This window comes from Ptychodera flava, chromosome 12 (assembly GCF_041260155.1).
Source record: "Ptychodera flava strain L36383 chromosome 12, AS_Pfla_20210202, whole genome shotgun sequence".
NCBI classification, from domain to species: domain Eukaryota; kingdom Metazoa; phylum Hemichordata; class Enteropneusta; family Ptychoderidae; genus Ptychodera; species Ptychodera flava.
In genome coordinates this window covers 29,093,471-29,114,372 of record NC_091939.1, presented here as the reverse complement: position 1 = coordinate 29,114,372, position 20,902 = coordinate 29,093,471, and the positions used below count along the sequence as shown (strand labels likewise).

Genomic DNA, 20,902 nt, shown 5'->3' with positions numbered 1-20,902 from the left:
ATGCAGCGAGCTTCCAAACTGTGACACAGGTCAACGACGCTGCACATCAAAAGATGATCAGCGTTGTCTTAAATGTGAACACGACTACGGTGGCGATTTGAAGGCATACGCTCTGCTACCGCGAAACCAGTCGGTTGATCCGTACATCGTTGAAGACGGTCTGTGTCAACGTAGGTGTTTTCCTTATAATGTTAAATTAATGTGAGAATATAAATATGAGCATTGCCATGGTGTCAAGAATGTCCTTTTATACTATTCCCAATACATCTGCCATTTGCTAACTCTCTGATATGTGACAGTTTTGTCAAGAAAGGTAATAGTAACATAGCACCGAGCTGAAAAGACTACTATCACATTACTTTCTTATTCACGGAATAAGCAACATTCTGAAAAACGTTTGATATATTTGATTATCGTTTATAGCAGTAGACAGTTATCTTTAACCTAACTTCAGTAAACATGATCCGTGTCAATTGGGTCATGAGATAACCCGAGTAAAAGAGGCAGTTATCTTTGATGTGACTTCAATGGGTTCACGAGATAACTCGAATAAAACATTGCTGTAAGGTGACATTTAGTGAAATCTTTCCGAGGATAATGTTCGATAACAATGTTTAAAAAGTTAATGCATGTTTCCTCCAATCGTGTCGAAGCGAGTAAAAAATAACAAAAAGTTGAAATCCCGTGGACATAGCAGTGAAGATACTCGACGATAGTCAGTTATGGTCTTTTATATAGTATGCTGCATGATGGAACACCCCTCTGTACGCCCACTTATGATAAAACCAAGTGAACACACACACACACACACACACACACACACACACACACACACACACACATATATATATATATATATATATATATATATATATATATATATATGTAAAACACCCCTCTGTACACCAACTTATGATAAAACCAGGTGAAAACGATATATATATATTATATATATATATATATATATATATATATATATATATATATATATATATATATATATATATATATATATATATATATATATATATATATATATATTATTTAATGTCACATTATAAGTTTCTGAAATTTATTCTCAGCTCGATGCTCATGGATTTCAAGGGATTTATACTGTTATCCCGGAGAGTGTCATCCAGATGGTCCTCCAAGCACTTGTAACTGTACTGCGGGATTTTCAGGAAAAGACTGCTTGACAAGTACGTTAAATCGACAAAGTTATCACCAATGATTCATGTACTTTCAGACTTGAATGATAGCCAACCCCACTCTTCAATGACTGCACCCATACATCTGACGAACAACGTTGTACAATATACCTCGACGCATCTCTTACAGACTATTGACTTTTACATTGCCCGATGCACATAAGACAGATAGCTTGATAGAGACGCAAAGACTTGCAGTCAGAAGATATAGATAATAAATGCAGTGTTTTTCCCAGAGGAATTCTAGAGCAGTGGCTGCCACTCTTTAATTTTTGGCAAACAATAGAAACTCATCACCATAACAATTGCATTATTTTGTTGTTATGCAAATCGGCCACCATTCTCCTAGAGAATCCAGGGGAGAACACTGATATTTGCGTTTGTACCGATCTGTTTATTATATCTCTTCCCATCATTATGGTTATTGGTATTATTAATTATACTTAGATTATGTGATGACTAATTGATTATGATTATCTATTTCCTAGTCAGCAACTACTCAATTCCTCTCCAATGCTTTGCACAAGTCATGCGAGTGGATGGAGAAAACGTAATCGACAAAGTAGAAGCCGAATGTATGAAATTACACAAGGAAACACAGTATGTGAACGACCAGGGCATGAATCGCATAGAAATTAAGTGGACTACATTCTTTCGCGGCGCGGAGCGTTATCCAACGATGCCTGTGTATGTACAAGATTTTAAGGTCGGGGTTATCAACTCGGTTGCAACTTTTCACCTGGTTTCTTCGTGTGAGTAGTCGTTTTCCTCAATCACTTTTGAATCTTTACGCAATATTTCGGTAGTACAACATTTCAATAAAGGTGTTCCATATAAGTATACAAGATATCTACCGAACTTGATTATGGAGACAAACTTGATTTTAAGTTACCGCATTTTCTGTTCATTGGTACCATAGCTGTACACGAGAACACCACACACTCCAATACCAGTTTCTCAGTAACGAGAGAATGCAGTCCGCTAATAAACAATTCTGCTGACAACCCATCGGTTGCAATCCCTGTCGATTGTCTGTTTTCTGAAGACACTGGATATCCATTTCAGAATGGAGATGTGTAAGTACTGTTATTTATTGAATTTCTTAGATGTTCAAATGACTAATATATATTTCATAGAAAGCTCAGTGAACTGTTAATTCCTTTCAATGTGTGTGCCAATTGTTTCAAAAATTAATATTTCCGAAGATACACGCATGGTCGATACAGTTAGTAAACTTATCAATTGCATGCTTTTCTTTTTATTCACTTTGAAAAGATTTGTGTTCAATTTCTACAGTGTCTTATTTGCCTACTGATTTATCACTATCAGTATACGTATAAGTATCGAAACTCATTCACCGAGGTCGTCCAATATTCAACGTTTACGTCTGTGCAGTACGAGGAGAAGCATTTTCAGCCTTCTGGTTAAGTTAAATGGTGCATAATTGTGAGAAACAAAAGAAGACACAAGGGGAAATTAAGCAGTGGAATTTAATGGATAATGATATGATGATGATAAACGTCAAGTGACTTGATTGGCCCTGTGCATTAACATACACTTATCAATCAAATACCTATTCTTGTTCCAGACTGTTGGTCACAACTTCAATCACAAATGGTGGGTATTTAGATACGGTAGGATACCCGAACGTCAACCAGACTGATCGCACATACTACGAGGGACTGATATTCAACACCAGTGCTTCGTTCACTTTCGATTTTGAGGAACCGTATCATTGTTTCCTAAACACTTCTTGCGATCCTTCCAGTCTCCTTGAACGAGGCCCACCATATACAAAAGAGGTAAAGATATTCTCGAAAACCATCAACATGATGGTATTTCTAAACTCAGTATGATTTCACTTCGAATGTGTCTTTTATTAAAGCATGCTATAAAAATCAAATCTTTCAAAACCGTTTAGTGTTATGAAGTTACTATGCTCAATACTGTATACATATGACTTTGTGTCTTTTACCTGAGCTTTGCAGAATATTTTGATCAATGTTATTGTTGACACGTGATTTCTTTCGTAACATTATTAGCGTTTTGGGGAAAACACCAGTTTGATATAAAAGTATCCTTTTTTAGTCAACTATAGACATTTCTTGGTCTGGCTGGTTGGATGACATATCACAAGTACACCATTACGAAATACATGTCCTACCGACTCAGTCCAACAATGGGCTATTAACCTGCTCTGAGGATAGATCTGTCGCAGAAAAATGGGACGGCTTTGCGCCTGCGTCGAATTGTTCCGTGAATGTCTCCGACCCTGGTGAGTGCACTTAATCTGAATTTCAACGTTTCAAAGTTTGATGTCGACGGACTCTAACTGTAAAGTCGGAAAATATATTCATAATATTTATTTTGATGGCAATACATAAAGTTGTAGGAGAGACTTGGCTTTGTGTTGTATTTCAGAAGACCTTTTGACGAATATCTTTATCTAATTAAAATTTCCTTAAAACGTTCAACCTTGTTTCACTTGTTACCACGTTTAAAGAATCGTTTAAGAATCGAATAATATGCGCGATTTCAATATTAGCTAGAAACACTATTAAACTGAGAAAGTTCCTGATTGGTGGAGAGGTTTTGTTAATGCTTGTTACACTCAATTATCAGGTGTGTACTGCGTTCTCCTGACGGTGACTGACAAGGCAGGAAACAATGATAATGCGATGAGATACCTTATGTTTGACAACGTGAACACACCACACATTGACAACACTGGTCACTATCCTATGAGAGTTGAATCGGCAGCTGAGAACACCAGCTACACATGGATTACTAGCTCTGAGTCAAAGGTATGTGATAACAGAAATCGTTATTAATTCGTGTTTGTGCCGTAGAGGTAATAAGTTTGTAAAGATATGTATAAATTCAAACATTAAATCGTCACATAGTACCACAAGGGTAATCCGAGTTGAGAAACTACTTTCGGAGAATTTATTCTCAAATTCTTACTTATCGTTGCGTAAAATATGTTTTCGTGCATGTCACTAGATACGAAACATTCATTCATTCATTTATTCACAGATTCAAATTACGTTCCTGGGGTTTAATTTTGTCCCTATGATCTGCAAAAATACATAATCATCCAACATAAATGTATTGCCGAAGTTTACCACAATAGGCGAAAGTCAAGTAACTTTAACGTTCTGTACATGCATGACATCCCAGTCCTCAATTATCACGTATGTCAATAAGTGCTTACTATGATTGATATTTGTTAATTTATGGTGGATTTGAAGGAAAATATTTTCCCGTGTGGAATGAAAAAAAAAGATGGCCATTGTTCCCGCTATTGGTATCTTGCTACGGCATACAGCATTACCGAAATTTCTATATGGTATAAAGAGGCGTGAGCGAAATAGCCGTACTGCTAATGAGTTGAAAGGCAGTGTCTCATACATTTCTCACTCACTAGAGCTAAATTTTTGCTTCCCGAATATTTTCTTTTTAATATTCGATGAATTAAAGAAAAAGAAAGCAAAAACTTGACAACATAGACTATACTGTGGCGTGTTTCTTTTATATACACAAAGATAAGTCGGCGACCTTTACAATTTAATTGATAATGGCATATCTGTGTTTGATGTGGACTCTAACGGAAAGTGTTTCTATTTGAGAGCAACTCGGTATTACAATGATCCGTGTTCCTGTTTACAGCGTTGTCATCCATTTATTTTGTTTGTCTTTTTTCACTCTGTTTGTAGGTTCAAGTCCAATGGTATCACCACTTTCAAAATGAGGTCCATAAAAATACCGGCCAACTTGATGCAATTGATGATTATTCTCTCGACATATTGCTGGCATATGACGAGCTGACGGGTCAGCCACCAGATACAAGATCACGTGAAGCTATACCAAACGCCCATGGAATCTTCAAATTTGAGGTTGCGTTTGGAGTTGACCAACAGGGAGGGGAATCACTTACAGGTGCTACGTCATGGTCAGACGTGGACGATGTTGAGGTAGGCAATTGTGTCAAGACATGAGATCTTTTAAAAACTGCATGAAAACACAATAATTCCGATATATTCACATGAATGAGTTGCTTGTATAATAGTATAATACACGTGAATTCACATGAATCCACATGAATACAGGCTTTCTGAATACAAAAAAAAATGTATTCTTGACTGTATTCATCTGTTTATGCACTCTTCAGCTAAAATACAGGCAATAATCCATGTTAATACAGTAAGTATTATAGGGTTTTTATGCAGTGAAAGTAATAAAGCTTAAATTTAAAACACAACAACATAGACCAATCAAATCTAAATATTATCATTGACAATCTGTTGGTTTCACTACGTCTTCTGTACAGGAAGAAAAGGTCGACCTGGACATTTCTCATCAAGATGGTGATACTATAAGAATCTGGATAAAAGGCTATGATGTAATGGGAAACGCCGTTATAGATAATGTCACCGTACACTCAGATTCCACCCCACCTGAAATTGGTGAGATGTACCTGACTCGAGATGGAGTTGACTATCTCGCAGTTCACAACTCAGAAGATTTGTATGAGATGACGTAAGTATTGCTCATACACTGTAACAATGGAGTTGAATTTTGCCATAGTTTCCATGCAGAAACTGCCAAAACTTCAACGAGTCGTAGTCGATCGTTTTCTTCAGGGTCGACTAATTACTGCAGATTCTTCCGCTACGTAGATGTTCAAGTAAATGTTCGACCATTCAATACTTGCATTTTAATGAATATCCATGTTACTTATATTGAATTTGTTTGGCTAGCGAAGTTCAAGTGTTCAATTGAGCTGCACTTCGAAGATGAATTTATCACTTTTGATTAACGCATCATTTGATTTTGGCCACAGAGTGGTGTTCGATGCCTTTGATGATCACAGTGGTCTCTCGCTGGTCCACTGGGAGTTATTCGACATGGTTAATCACAGCTTGATACATGGTGAAGGTCATTTACCTGTTGTCAAACCAGTAAGTATATTAACACACGGATGTAATCATAATCCTTGTGTAGACATATGTTAGCATTTAATAACGCTGGGTAAAGTGAGTCAATAAACTCACCTCGATTCCTCCACCCCACAAGAACCCTCATCTCTTTTCAACTAATAATCCAAGAAATTTTTATAGCTTTTCCAAATGACGAAATATGTCGACAGCCTTAGGAGCTCATTGTTGTAATTTTTGTAAACATCGTGCTGGACACGAGACTCACTGTAACTTCGTCCGATTCTGCAATTATCATTTTGCATACAAATTTTATCGTTAAATTGTTAATAATCTTTGAAGGAACCAAACAATTGCAACCCTCCTGAGTGTACATGCATTCCACTGGGTGAATGTTACAACAGGAATTTCAGCATCGAAATGAACAAAGAACTGATGCCAATACCAATCGGAAGCCATGACTACGATTATGTATTTTCTGTGACTGTGACCAATAATGCGATGTTGCAAAGAAATCGTCAGTTTCAGGTATGTCATAGACTACTAGCACAGATACATCAACAATTTATGAAAATACAAGATATTATCTTCGATTGTTATCTTTTTTTTCCTTTCATTCTGAATCCGACTATAATTTCGCTCACGTGTACATTTCTCCCAGACAAACCTCGTATCGATACAAACCAATAGCCAAATACTAAGACTTGCTCTCTTCTCGGTCAAAGACTTTCCAAAGACAAGAGAGAAATTATAGAAATGGCCTTACATATGGTCACAGCAAAGATAATACTAAAACCTTAAAACTCAATACTGCCACCCTCTAAATGCTTGGTTACCTTTATCAGCATGAACACGTTGCATCGTAACATGTTGTTTCAGATTACAGTTGACAACAGCCCGCCTCATGAGGGCAGTGTTCATGACAGCTTACCAAATTATCCGGACATTGACTTTCAACAAAGTTTGAATATATTTGCATCATGGGACGGCTTCTTTGACAGAGAAAGTGGCATTATGTTATACGTCTACTACTTCGGAACTGACTGTTACCACGACAACGAAACAATGTTTCCGGTGCAAGAACCAGTGAGTAGCTAGGCTCGTATAATTTATTTTTCATTGCACTGTATTACAGCTCACAGACTCCCTTCGGGAATAGCGAGCGAGAGGTCGTCGGTATTCAGAAACAGAGGAGTGGCTCAACAGTCTTAAATTTATTTCTCAAACATGGATGTTCAATGTTGCAAGGTGCTGTACCTTCTCTGCTCGTGTTCGTAAAGGCATGTACAATATGTATAGTGCAAATGGTCATTTACATGTACGTATGATTGAAATACAAACTCGTCATATAATCCACTTTACAAGTAAAGATCAGGCGTGATCAAAACCCTCTCACGTTGCTACGCAAATAGCATCACCATTATATTGCCTTGTTTACGAGTTCTTAACTTATTGGTCACTAGGCGAAAGGTGACAATAGCACAGTTGACGTCAAAGTAAATGACCTCTTTAATCACACTGTCCTACCCTCTTACCCTATGCATGTGATTTGCAAAGTACTCAAGACGAACCTTATCAATACATGTATTAACCACTTGATGCCTCAAGTTTAGAAAGATCCATGTTTACAGAAGATTTACCCTCGACAATTGCTATGTTATATATTTATATGTATGTTTATAAAAGACTTTATTCTTGACAGTTAGTGTTATATATTTATGGGCATGTTTACAGAAAATTTTATATATCCTCAACAGATGCCGGCGCCATGTGATATTAATGGGGTAGGGGTGAAATCCATATCAAAGGTCACTGGAGATTCAAAGCGTCAATAATCTTTGCCTATTTCTTACCTTAATTAATATTTATAACAGGAATTGCCATCGCAGTATTATTCATTTCATCTTATCCTAAATGTTTATTTATTTATTTATTTATTTATTTATTTATTTATTTATTTATTTATTTATTTATTTATTTATTTATTTATTTATTTATTTATTTATTTTTATTTATTGATTTTTTATTGATTTATTTATCTATGTACTTGCTTGTTTGTTATTTTATGTATCTTTTTATTATATAATTACATAAGAAGGGATCGTTATGCACTGATTGCAACATCGACAAAACGCCAGGCCATGGATTTGGGACGATCAAATGAGGTTTCCATTGTCAATACTCAAATTGTCATTTTGTGTGGCTTCTTTGTCTCGAATATTTAATGGGAACATGCCCACAAATTGATGCGTTTTATTACGACAGCCGCGTCAGTGAATATATGATTTAAATGGCTGAAATTTCGCCTATAAAATCCGGATGAAGAAGTAATAATCTTAACTTTGTTCCCAGTTGTTCACAACCACATCAACCCAAGCCGCTTGGACAGCGCCCTCGCCGGGTCGGTATCACTGCACTGTTATCGCCTACAACCGAGCGATGGCGCCCTCCAAGCCCGTATGTTCAAACGGAGTGACCGTTGATGTCAGCGAACCATTCGTCACTGACGTTGTTATTGATGATGTACACGTTCGGCCTGGGTTAGTGAATGACGGTGATGGCACAGTCTGGTTTATCGATGAAAACAGGTACAGACACAAAGTTCAGAATGCGTCACAGGAGTGCATGTAAGTTAAACTATACCGCCATTTATTCACATATTCATATATATATATATATTATATAATATATATATATATATATAATATATATATATATATATATATATATATATATATTTAAGCAAACGATAGGCATAACAAAAACACATTCATACTCATCACAATAAATGCTTTTCAGTCTCTTTATCCATTTTCAAAATATTCACTTTCTTGCTCAAGGAATGTGTCGCGGTTTGCAGCTGACTTTGAGTTGTATCCACGTTCAGAAGAAAATCCTTCCACAACTCTTGATGATTCTGAATGTTTATCAATTGGACCTTTATCTACACATGCGTTCTTGAGAAAAGAAAATCACGTGAGTGATGAAGCTTCTACAGTAAATGGCACTATGAACATTAACCATTGTATAACTTATCCAATTCTCCTGGTAAAGTATGATCACCTGAATAAATTTTGTGGTCTACGCCATGACTAACTGCTGCTACGTGACTCCATTGAGTCTTTTTGATCACCGTGATACATCCGTCATAGTTGGAGCTGAATGGGTTGCCTCCTATTTGATGTTAAGAAATTGTAACAATTGGTACTTACTTGCAAAGAGGTTGTACTAAATTTTTGAACAAACTGAAAACCTGAAAGGGAAAAATAGTTGTTTGTAACTGCCTAGACTGGAAGATCTTTGCATGGGGTTGGTCTTTACCCAAGTTATACCTTGGGCGACGGATTTTCCTGTCTACATGATTGTAGTAAATGCCCTCCCGCATTTTACCTTCCACCCATTTTCAATTCTCCATTTTCCACCAAGAAATCTCCCCACTTCCCTTTTCCCTAAGAGAAAAGCTCCCCTCTCCCCATTGTTCAAGTTTCATCTAAAATTCCTCAGCAACAAACTTTGTGTTATGGATTACGGATGGGAATGATTGCAATTATTTTATTCACCTGCCGATAGGCACTGGCAAACATCCAGAGCCCCAACCGGTATCACACTTCTCAAACGCATCGGCCTTTTTCAAGTAGTGAGCACTAGAATATTTCAACGCTGGCTAGACTAGGAATAGTACCTGCCCTCGCGCCCACCAATTCCCAGCCCACTGATGCGTCAGAAAAGACTGCTTACCCGGTCACGCTCCAATAAATCGCTTATGAAGAGATTTCTTTTAAAATTGACAGCCTTGTTTCTTGCCCCTCGATCTTCGTTGTCGACATTATCTCCGGCCAGCAAAGTTGCTATCGACCAAGCAAACTGACTATATATGTACTCTAAAAGCATTTCTTATCGACGAATGAGGCACATACTATCTACTCATTAATCCTTTTCCAAGTTCACCTGGACTACAAATGAAACTAACTTACTCTTTCAGTTAACTTTAAACTGGCACGGCGAGGACGCAGAAAGCGGCATCTTCGATTATGAAGTCGGGCTGAGTAGTGCGCCCTCAGGGTTGATTCCTGATATCCTGCCATTTACATCAACCAAGTCCCACCCTACTTTTCTGACCTATCATCCTAATCTCGGAGAGGGAGTTGAATTCTATGTCGTCATCAAAGCAATCAACAGAGCAGAATTAGTCGCAAACGAGGTAAAGTACAAGGTTGAAAACCTGCTTTGGTAAAAGGTTAATAATAATTGAATAATAATTGTAGGCCTGGGGGAATGCATTTATCTTAGCACCTTTTCGCCGGTCGTTTTACAGTTATTTTTTACAATTTGCAATTGCCACCGATCACCAGGTTGGAAAAACTGCGACTTCTATGAGAAAGTGGTGGCACCTTTGATCAACTGCTAAAAATCTCAATTATACCAAGAAAAATATTACTAACAATATATTCCGAAAAAATTTGAGTGTGGTATATTTAAGCAATAAAGCACACCCAGCGACAGTATACCACGAGATTTTGACCAGTTCACGACATATATGCACGAGCGATAGCGAGTGCATATATGAAGTGAACTGGTCAAAATTGAGTGGTATACCGTCGCTGGGTGTGATTTATTGCTATTATATCATACCAGTATATTAAAATTTTGGCGTGGAACGTCAATAACGGAATTTTGTTTAAGCTCAAAGCCCGCGCGTATGCCAGCCGTGGTATATCGGCAATATATCACGGTTCTTTTCGCGTCTCGACCAATCAGATCGCTGTATTTGCGCCGTCAATATACTGGTATGATATAATACATGATTTACCAAGTGCATTTTGTGCCATTGTCGAAGGGAACAGTGAAAAATACGTATACAGCAAGCACAACTAGGTGTTTTCAATAAACCGCTTAAGTATCATAAGTTTATTATCGATGAAACAACAAGTAAAGTCAGGAAATATGAAAAAATTGATAAACGGCTAAGGCCAATGGAGTTCTTTAATGATATAATTTAAACTAGTTCGTAGGACCTTTGGTTGTCGAAGTTACGCCACCTGAGTTCGATGGTGAAATCACGGTAACATTAGAAGAAGAGTATCAGGGAAACAGTTACCTAGTTGCTCGTTGGAGCCAAGACGCGTTCTATGATGACGATCATCTAGATCCATTGCAGGATTATCAAGTTGCCGTCGGTAGGTTGCCATACTGCTTCCATGCAAATTTTATGTCCAGTACGTCTTCCTGATAAAAACACAACTTATGTGTTCAATAGCGGAACTTCCTGTTCTACGAAATGGTCTCCGACCATTGAAAGGCAATATAAGAATACCTCTTACAGTTTGGCCGAGGGACCGTAGGCCAGACAAGACTTGTAATACTCAAATTTGCATATTTCCCAAGGTGCAAGGTGCAGTTACCTGAAATGTCAATGATCATCACTCTGTAAGGGACTGGGTAGCTTGTGCCATTATAACAGCAACGTATCCTTTTCGAATCTAGAAAAATAATATTTGTGGGAACATCATTTATTCAAACATGGTTCTGATAGTATTAGCAATCATCATACACTCGTAATTTTAATATTATGATCCTGCAGCCATCGGTCTTTCTAAAACATTGGTCAGTGGGTACAGGGGTACAGGGAGATCGGCACATTGCTAGATTTAAAGCGTTGAATATTAATTAGGGTTACTACAAGGGTGAGCGAGGATTGCATCGTTAGCTTTCTCACCTTTGTCAGAAATTGCATTGCGAAACCTGTCTGACTAGTACTGTGTTTTATCAATGCAATTTTTTGTGATGATGATTTTAATGCATGTTGACTGGTCTTGGAAAAAAAATAGCGAATTTATTTTCCAAATTCAGGAGAAGCCCCCGGTGATACATCAGTCGTTTCATATGTACCTCTGTCAACGCTGGTAAGTGACATTTGTGAAGTAACAGTCCCTCCAAGCTGCGTGGCCGTACCGACGAATATGTTAGATTGGCATCTGCACGGAGAAGAAACCTATTACATTTCAATCAAAGTCACCAATGTAGCTGGCCTTAGCGTGGTTGCATCATCCCTTCCATACAGACACGTTGTTCTGTTACCGAGAAAAGGGATTGTATATGATATCGCCTCACCTGATGTACGTGGTGTTTCATTTAAGGTTCGTATACGATCATATCTGGGCTTAGCAACTGTTTTCAATTCTAGAAACACCGGCGTTTATTTGTACCTACTAGCTATAAAAATGTGATACATTTTGATTACTCAAGTGATTTGAATTTAGCTGAACTGAGATTATTGTTACAGACGGTAAATAAGCTTCTGACTTTCCCAGTTTATATATTGCTGCAGTGTTGATAGCTATATACAGCATGCTGGCTTACATGTATGCAACCAGAAATAATATGAATATCCATTATCTTAAAGAGGCAATGCAGTGTAATCGTCTTGAAACTGGTCGAATTCGAACATTCTATCTTATATTTTGTAGAATGTAGAAGACATCGACTTCCAAACAAGCGTGACTGATTTCCACTGTTGGTGGACGGGATTCTCCCATCCTGACCAGGATATTGAATACCGAGTGGCGCTCGGAATTCTGCCAGGCTTGGACAACGTTGTCAATTTTACTGATGTAGATTCATCAGTATCATCGTATTCCTTCGAAAGACTATCACTGAATATTTATCAAGTAAGCTACTATAGTTAGAGTGACATAGTCTTAAAGATAGAGACATAGATACATAGATCCATACATGGATGCATAGATAAATACATAGATAGATAGATAGATAGATAGATAGATAGATAGATAGATAGATAGATAGATAGATAGATAGACAGATAGATAGATAGATAGAAACATACATAGATAGATACATAGATAGATACATAGATAGATAGATACATAGATACATACACAGATACATAGATAGATAGATTTCCATCTTGACAGTCAACAATTTTTAACCCTGATGAAGTGGGATTAAGCCCACGAAACGTCGGACAATAAAATTTAGTTTGTAGTGAAGAACACTGTGTCCTAGAGTTGGTGCTGCTTGACCTATCCTGTTAATATAGATAGATAGATAGATAGATAGATAGATAGATAGATAGATAGATACATACATACATACATACATACATACATACATACATACATACATACATACATACATACATACATACATACATACATACATACATACATACATACATACATACATACATACATACATACATAATTGTGTTAATTCTTCCTTAAAAATTGGCAAATATGAAAACAATAGATAGATAGATAGATAGATAGATAGATAGATAGATAGATAGATAGATAGATAGATACATAAATACATACATACATACATACATACATACATACATACATACATACATACATACATACATACATACATACATACATACATACATACATACATACATACATACATACATACATACATACATACATACATACATACTGGTTAAATTAATAACTTTGTATGTTCTCAAACTTTCTTATCTCTGCCCTCACATGTTTTCTGATGGCAGTACCTTCATTTTTATGACAGAGATATTTTGTGACTGTAGAAGCAGAAAGTGAGCTTGGATCAGTGTCTGTAAGTTCGGACGGGGTAATGGTCATCTCTGACGGAGATTCACTTACAGATACTCACGTATATGACGGTGTTTCCTGTGATAAACTAACAGGTGAGTATAAATATATACAAGTGAAACCCTTTTCTCATATTCTAGCTAGACTGAAAGATTCGTCGCTCGAGTGCGCTCTCTACGCTCTCCAAAGAGGAGGGGAGCATAGAGAACGTCCTCGAGCGACGAATCTTTCAGCCTAATTCCTAGCCGCTGGGAGTTTGGGATCGATGATGTGGGAAAAATCGATCCAACACGGTCAGGAATCGTCCCACACTGTGTGTAAATGGGCATGTACGGAAGCGATATATTGTTACACGAGCTCTGATTGATTAATAAACGGCCTTACTTTCTGCGTGCAAAATATTATTCAAATAGCGCGATGAGTAGCACACGCACCCGAACTACTAAGTAAACATGTTACAGTACAATGTCAGACGACAGCGTTGTCAACTTGAGATTTTGGATAATGCTGTACGTCGTTGATGACAGACTCACAAAGACGGTCGAAATTCCCAAATAACAAGTCGATATCGACCACTTTGATCATATCGCAGACTTTTTCCTGATCGACATCTCGTACGCAGCAGAAGTTGAAAATCGGCTGTGAAAATCGGCACGGAGGTCGTGTTAGTGACGTGGAATAACACAGGGCCAAGGAGTAAGATAGTCACTGATACAGTTGAAATAACCATTCAATGTTTCTAGTGTGAATATAACGCACTTTATGGTCATGGGAGAAAAAGAATCACACATACCAAGGACCTTGGATCAGATTGGGGTTATTCTGTCTCACCCGAGCCGAATATCCCCAACACGAGTGAAAAATTAGATTATATTATTCTCCATGCAATAACCGTTCGGTTGGATCTTTATAATGATGTCTGACAACAGGTAAAGGCGTTGAGGGAACTACATCATTTGTCAAATGTACATTTATGGCGTTTTCACCATATTTTTGTAATTGCAGAAACGCAGTCAACGAGTCGAAAGTGGTGGAAATATAGAAACATTTTGTCCAGGAAAAGACGATCGGGCATCGCTACTTGATAGTAATTGCAAGAACATTAATCTTACATATATCTTAATTTTTTGCCGAAAGTCATTATCTTTATTTTGCGTTTCTGTTTTCATAGGTTCAAATGACACTGCTGTTGGTGACAGTATTCATCATGACTACGATAGAAGGAAAGCATGTTTAAATGACATAAATTTCCAAGCCTCAGTCAGCACAGTCAACGCTCATTGGACCGTCCCAGAGAACATGACTGAATACGTCACTGAATTGAAATGGGCGTTACAAAGTGAGCTTATTCAAAACAGGTGAGAAATAGCAGTAGATTGCTTAAACACACAGTACCTAGTTTGAGGCAAATCATGCGTAGATGGAATGTCATTATTTCAACAATGTGAGTATTTTAAATTAACTTGTCAATATTATAAGCGTTCCTTTTGTATTTTGGGCTTTCAGAAGTGTTGAAGTGTGGGAGTATGTCGTCGAATACAAGCCTGTACATAGAGAGAGTGACATCCAGGTAACGGATATTACGTTGAGACCTGGTGGCCGTTACCGTTCAATCATAAAGTTTTGTCATCCAGCCGGATGTTTCCAACCAATTGCAAGCAGTGGATTTTGGGTAACTCCGTACCCGCCAGTACCGTTTGGAATACATGAAGTCATCTTTGAAAGGTATAGTGACGTTGTAGTCTTTGTATCAGATATATTTGTCCACTTACGATATTTTACGGAGTTTAGATTCCGTGATTTTTCATTTTATGTAAAAATTGTTTCGTCAAGACTACATCATTGTCTCAATTGTTTACTGTAGTGCCGAGCGAGAACTGAGCTTTACTTGGACACCTTTCAAACAAGAAGAGTTAGACGAAGGGATTACGGAAGATGCAATCGATTACTATGAATGGAGCATTAATGTCCTAACATCTGATGAAGAAACAGAGCACGGACATCTGATATTGCCATGGCAACGGATTAATGCAACACACACATCAGATCAGGTACGTTTTAAGTTTTTTGTGTAATAAACTGAGTCGTACGGGTCTATGCTTTTGACAGTTAAACTGTTGGAGATTGCGCGATAATGGTATATTTAAAATTAACGGCGACAATAAGAACCTCCTAGGCTGTATTTCCGGAGTACGCTTTGCAAACATCGCATGGTTAGGTGCTTGGAATATGAGTTCTCTAGGTTTGATTATGCAATAGAACATCGCAAACAGGAGAAAGAAGAAAGCTTGTAACTGTGTGTATATCCATTTAGCTAGAGTACATCCATCATTTCGAAAAAGAGATTTTACTTTCTTTAGCATTATTTAAAGACTAGTTCAATTCCTTGGACATTTTATGTATTTTTTTGTAAAAGTTTAGATAGACGACAGTAACTGTCTAGTTTTCTCCATACAACTTACCGAGGAAGTTCTAGTATTTTTGTATTTCACACTTTTGTTTGTCATTATATCTTAACAAACAGTTACACTACACCACAATACTCGCAGTAGAGCTCGACTTCAGCGATTGTCTGCGACTTGGATTGCGTGGATACAACAAAGCTGGACTCAGCTCTACAGTTTACAAAGATATAAGAGATTGCAATATGGTTGGTCATATCATAAAGAATGTTGTTATTGATGCTGTTGGAGAGTATGACGATGAAATCGACGATGTGAGGTATTGTATGGTCATAAACGTTTCCAACAATTAAAATTAGTAATTGTACAGTCCAGGGTGATCGCTGTAGTGTTCTTTACAATCAGTGAAAGTTACCGCCACTACATGCCCTGTCTGCCCCTGTTGCTCTATAGGGATTGTTCCGTTCTTCACCATCTTCTTTCCCAATCGGCAATCATTACTTATGGTCATCAAAATTCTAGAAAAGTAAAATGCAATAAACCCTTCAATGTTTCAACCCGTACGATTTTGCTGTTCTTTGTTAAATAGGGATGTGGAACTCTCAGAAGATTCAGAATGGAAAAGTTCAGATGCGGAGTACACTCGTTCGAAGCAAAAGCTTTCTGCAGTGTGGCCAAGCCTTGGACATGGGAATTTCAGCTGGAAAGTCATCTCTGATCAAACTTTGGACCTTTACGCATATCAGAGGCCGGAGCAACACATCGATTACGATTCTTACGAATGCTCTTCGCCAGATGTGGAGGCCTGTGGTGAAACAAATGTGAGTGAACGATTTTGTTTTGACTCGGTACCAATATTTGTCATAAATTTATTCCCAAGGAAAAATATTGTTATCAAATGGTAATGGACTGTTTTTTCCTATTCATACAGTCGCAGTATGTAAATGTTGATGACCTTCAACTGCAACATGGCTGGCGTTACTACATCTGTCTGCATGCTAATGAAACAGTGACGTATCGTGGCAACATCAAAGTTATTCTGCCGGAAGTGTCAGCCTGTTCGGATGGAATCGTTGCTGACCATACGCCACCCACTGTTGGTACAGTGAGAATTGGCAGAGAGGGTCAGAAATATCAGGTATTTTTACATGTAAATTTGTCTAAGATCGATACAGAGAAAGTCTGAAAGTCGTGTAAATAATGTCTGGAAACTCTCTACATATAAAACGTATTTTAAACTTTCCTGATGAAATGCAATTACATATGAACTCAATTATGATTATGAATTGAAAGTGCAACTTGACTCTTCTATTTTTGTGCAATGTGATGTCATCTGTTCTTACTAAATATTTTTCACTTTGCATTTGTAGACGTCTAGTTCCTCACTCATCGTTCACTGGGAAGGATTCTACGATGTTGAGGAACACGGAAGGACATCTCACGGCACCGGAATAAAGAAATACGAAATCGCAATAGGTACGATATTGCCTTGATGTAGTTGAATAGAAAACTTCGCCAACTTGGAAAATAGCGACAGTATGTCAGAATGTTTCTATTTGACATAGTAAATAAAAAAGCAGGTCCTGATTATTACATTGATAGCCAAGCGTTTGTACTTACATGGCATAATTTTCTATGATAGGTTCATTTCCCGGTGGTGTAGACGTGCAAGATTACCAATCCGTTGGAATACTGAACTGGATTGTTGTTACTGGTATTAATCTTCAAGGAGGTCTCACATACTATGCCACTGTCAGAGGTTTGTATGATGCAATTGTAATTGTCGATTAGCAAACATATGACCCAAATTCCATACTTGTCCGTAAAAAGTCTGATCGGTAACATTAAAAACGTTTATTCAAAACATTATCAAAGGAGTTAAGGATGTGTGAGCACAAAATTGATGTGAGGACGTAATATCACGATGACTTTATTTACTTGTGAAATCATGCAGTAACCACACGTATCATTTGGCGTCACAACCAGGGTTCAGTTTACAGTTGATAGAGTGGCTAAAGCTGTATAGGGCGCTCCCAGTAACACAGATGACTCTTAATGATCTTTGATGTCTGCTATTTGGGTTTCTACATCTTCCCTAAATAGAAAGTTAGCTGATTTGTGAATAATTCACCCGATTCCTGATCACCAACATAAAAAATTACTCAGTAACCATTGGGAAGTGAACAGGAATTTAGCAATCCTTGTGGAAAAGCACGCAAATTCTCAAACATATTTTTCTGTACAGCTATGGACTACGTTGGCTTGATATCTGAAGCTGTTTCCGTCGGCATTACGGTTGACGTCACTCCACCAGTGACGTCAGACAGATCAATAGACCTGGGAGGTCACTTCCTTACCTCCACGTCATCCATATCGGCAACATGGATTGGTTTGTTTACTGATGACGAAAGCGGTATGTCTTGCTACCATATTTAAACTAGACATTTTCTTACTTACGATTGATAAGTTAGAAAAAGTAATCAAAGGGTTACATTAACAGTCATACAATAATCTCAAGTAAGAAATACCATGGACATGTGTAGATATAATTGTTGAATGTGGTTTTGTTTAATTGTTTGACAGTAAATTTGTAGTGAAATAAGTAATAAGAAAAAATATGTAAAGGGATTAAAGTAAGACATTTACGCTCTGCTACTAGATTATACCAACGACGAAACACTTAATCGCAAATGTTATTGAGTGTAATTGTTGCGTTTCCATTATATGAAGGGATCTTCGAGTACGAATGGTGTGTTGGTTCAAAACCTTACCACTCGGACGTGTATCCATGTACAAGTACTGAACAACAGCCAAGCGTCCAATCAGATGACGAGGATCTTGAACTAATTGAAGGTCACGTTTACTATGTAATGGTCAAGGTATGTTGACAAAAGAGTGCTTTCCCGGAGATGTATATTGGTATTTCATTCATCACTAGTTTCAGAGTTTACAGATACATCTCTGAGGGTGACGTGATTTCTTCGGTGAACTTTCGTAACGGGAAGTCGTTTTAACAAAACACCATAATCCAGTTTCAAAAGGCATAGAAACAAAATAATGCATGTTCCATACTATTATATTAAAGTCGTCTTTTACATAATCGTTGTAGAGTCCATATCGTAAGACAGTGGTTGAATTATTCCTTTCACTTATCAACCAGTTTTTGAATGTTTACGAATTCGTTTAATACTTAGTCTGTGAACAGTGATAAGATATGTATATGCTGTTCTTAAAGACGGTAGACAAAAAAATCCGGTGATGAAGACGAAAACAATTTTAAATCATTGTACCGTTACTTACCAAGTTCGACAGTATTGTGGCCTCCCTCATAATGAATCTGAGTTACACTTATCTGAGACATTATCATGTATATAAAAGTGCAAAAGAATGTTGAATATTTGATATAAAGGCCTACAATGGAGCAGGGCTTTCGACCGCTGCTGTATCATGGGGTGTGTTGGTCGATGCATCGCCACCTTACGATGGTTTCGTGTATGACGGGGATGATAACACCACAGATAAGGATTATCAGGTACGTCCTTTCAAGTAGACAATAATAAAATGTTATCGCCGAGACGGTGATATATTGCGTTTTGACTCACAAGCTATCTAATGATGATTGAATAGTACATCTCTTACTTGTAAGTTCAACTGTAGCATGGTGAGTAGTAGCAAACATTTCATACATAAGTCGCTATGCAAGAAATAAAAAAAGTCTCTGAGAAATTTATTACATGCCTCGATGTGAGTGCAAATCTTCAACAAGTGTTAGGTCATTCAAGTCTATATTATTAAAACATTACAGGGGTCTGTTAAAGAATACATTTTATCCTGATAACACTTGTATTTACTTGGGTGGGAAAGTGCCGCTGTAAAAGTTGCCGTCTCTGTTAATTTCTCTGGCTTTTTTGTTTTGTTTTTTTTTAATTTTTCGTATGTAGTTTTGTTATTGTTATATTTTTGAATTTATCTTAAATCATTTGTCTTTTCTGTTTTTAATTTGTATGTGTAACTTGTAAAAATGGTCTTTTGTGTAGGGGTGCTTCTTTATAGGTGTCAGTCATCTGCTGTGCGACTCATCCTGACTTCATGTCAAAGCTGAATAAATAAAATAAATAAATAAATAAATATAAAATCCGTGCATTGATAAGAATAGCGGGTCCCGTGAACGATGTACTGACCGGTTTCCATAATTACGTACCCTGTCCGTGGTGAAGCACGGGCATTCTGTTGTTCTTAAATGATGGTGTATAAGCGTGTAAACATGATTTCGTATCTTGGTTTCCGTTTGCCGCTGGAGAACTTACATCGTGATTTTAAAAAAATAAAAGCCTCAACAAAAATGAGGTATTATTAATAGTCGCGCCAGCGGCTTACTGACTACGCATGCGCTTATTCATAATATACTATGCGAGTAACCGGAAGTGTACCCTTCTTTCATGGGCGCCGCCATGTTTTTTTTTGAGTACTCGTAAATAAATAAAAACGAAACAAATTACTATTATATAACATTCATTTTATAAAATATACCTCTTTTATTAGACAGTAAATGTTATTATGCACCTTGTCGCTGTTACAAAATATCGTTAATATAGATAAAGGGAGAAAACTGTCGTGCATATGAACGGGGCATACGCAAAGAATGCTGGGATCGAATTATAGAAGAGCGCCCCCTGTGTAAATAATTAGATTCAGAAATTGCCAGTTTTTAGACGGAACGCTATAGTTTTTAGCTTGCAAGTGGAAGTTGGGCAGTGCGGTCA

General features: G+C 37.4%; 2 protein-coding genes across 2 annotated transcripts; both read left to right on the top strand.

The window, feature by feature from the left end:
• Positions 1 to 12: 12 nt before the first annotated feature.
• On the top strand, positions 13 to 3,497 carry LOC139146259 (uncharacterized). Its single transcript, XM_070717666.1, has 6 exons — positions 13 to 170; positions 1,083 to 1,199; positions 1,697 to 1,960; positions 2,128 to 2,284; positions 2,797 to 3,010; positions 3,297 to 3,497. Exons 3-6 carry the CDS (start codon positions 1,738 to 1,740, stop codon positions 3,495 to 3,497), a joined length of 795 nt encoding a protein of 264 aa, XP_070573767.1. The 5' UTR covers positions 13 to 170; positions 1,083 to 1,199; positions 1,697 to 1,737.
• Positions 3,498 to 5,613: 2,116 nt separating this feature from the next.
• LOC139146258 (uncharacterized) lies at positions 5,614 to 19,759 on the top strand. The gene is made up of 22 exons (XM_070717665.1): positions 5,614 to 5,747; positions 6,052 to 6,169; positions 6,488 to 6,673; positions 7,025 to 7,231; positions 8,498 to 8,772; positions 8,986 to 9,121; positions 10,128 to 10,346; positions 11,151 to 11,322; positions 11,996 to 12,282; positions 12,613 to 12,813; positions 13,694 to 13,832; positions 14,909 to 15,095; positions 15,244 to 15,462; positions 15,602 to 15,788; positions 16,262 to 16,458; positions 16,729 to 16,960; positions 17,071 to 17,277; positions 17,510 to 17,615; positions 17,782 to 17,898; positions 18,385 to 18,552; positions 18,870 to 19,018; positions 19,549 to 19,759. The coding sequence occupies exons 1-22, from the start codon at positions 5,614 to 5,616 to the stop codon at positions 19,687 to 19,689; spliced, it is 3,984 nt and encodes a 1,327-aa protein (XP_070573766.1). The 3' UTR covers positions 19,690 to 19,759.
• The last annotated feature ends 1,143 nt before the right edge of the window (positions 19,760 to 20,902 follow it).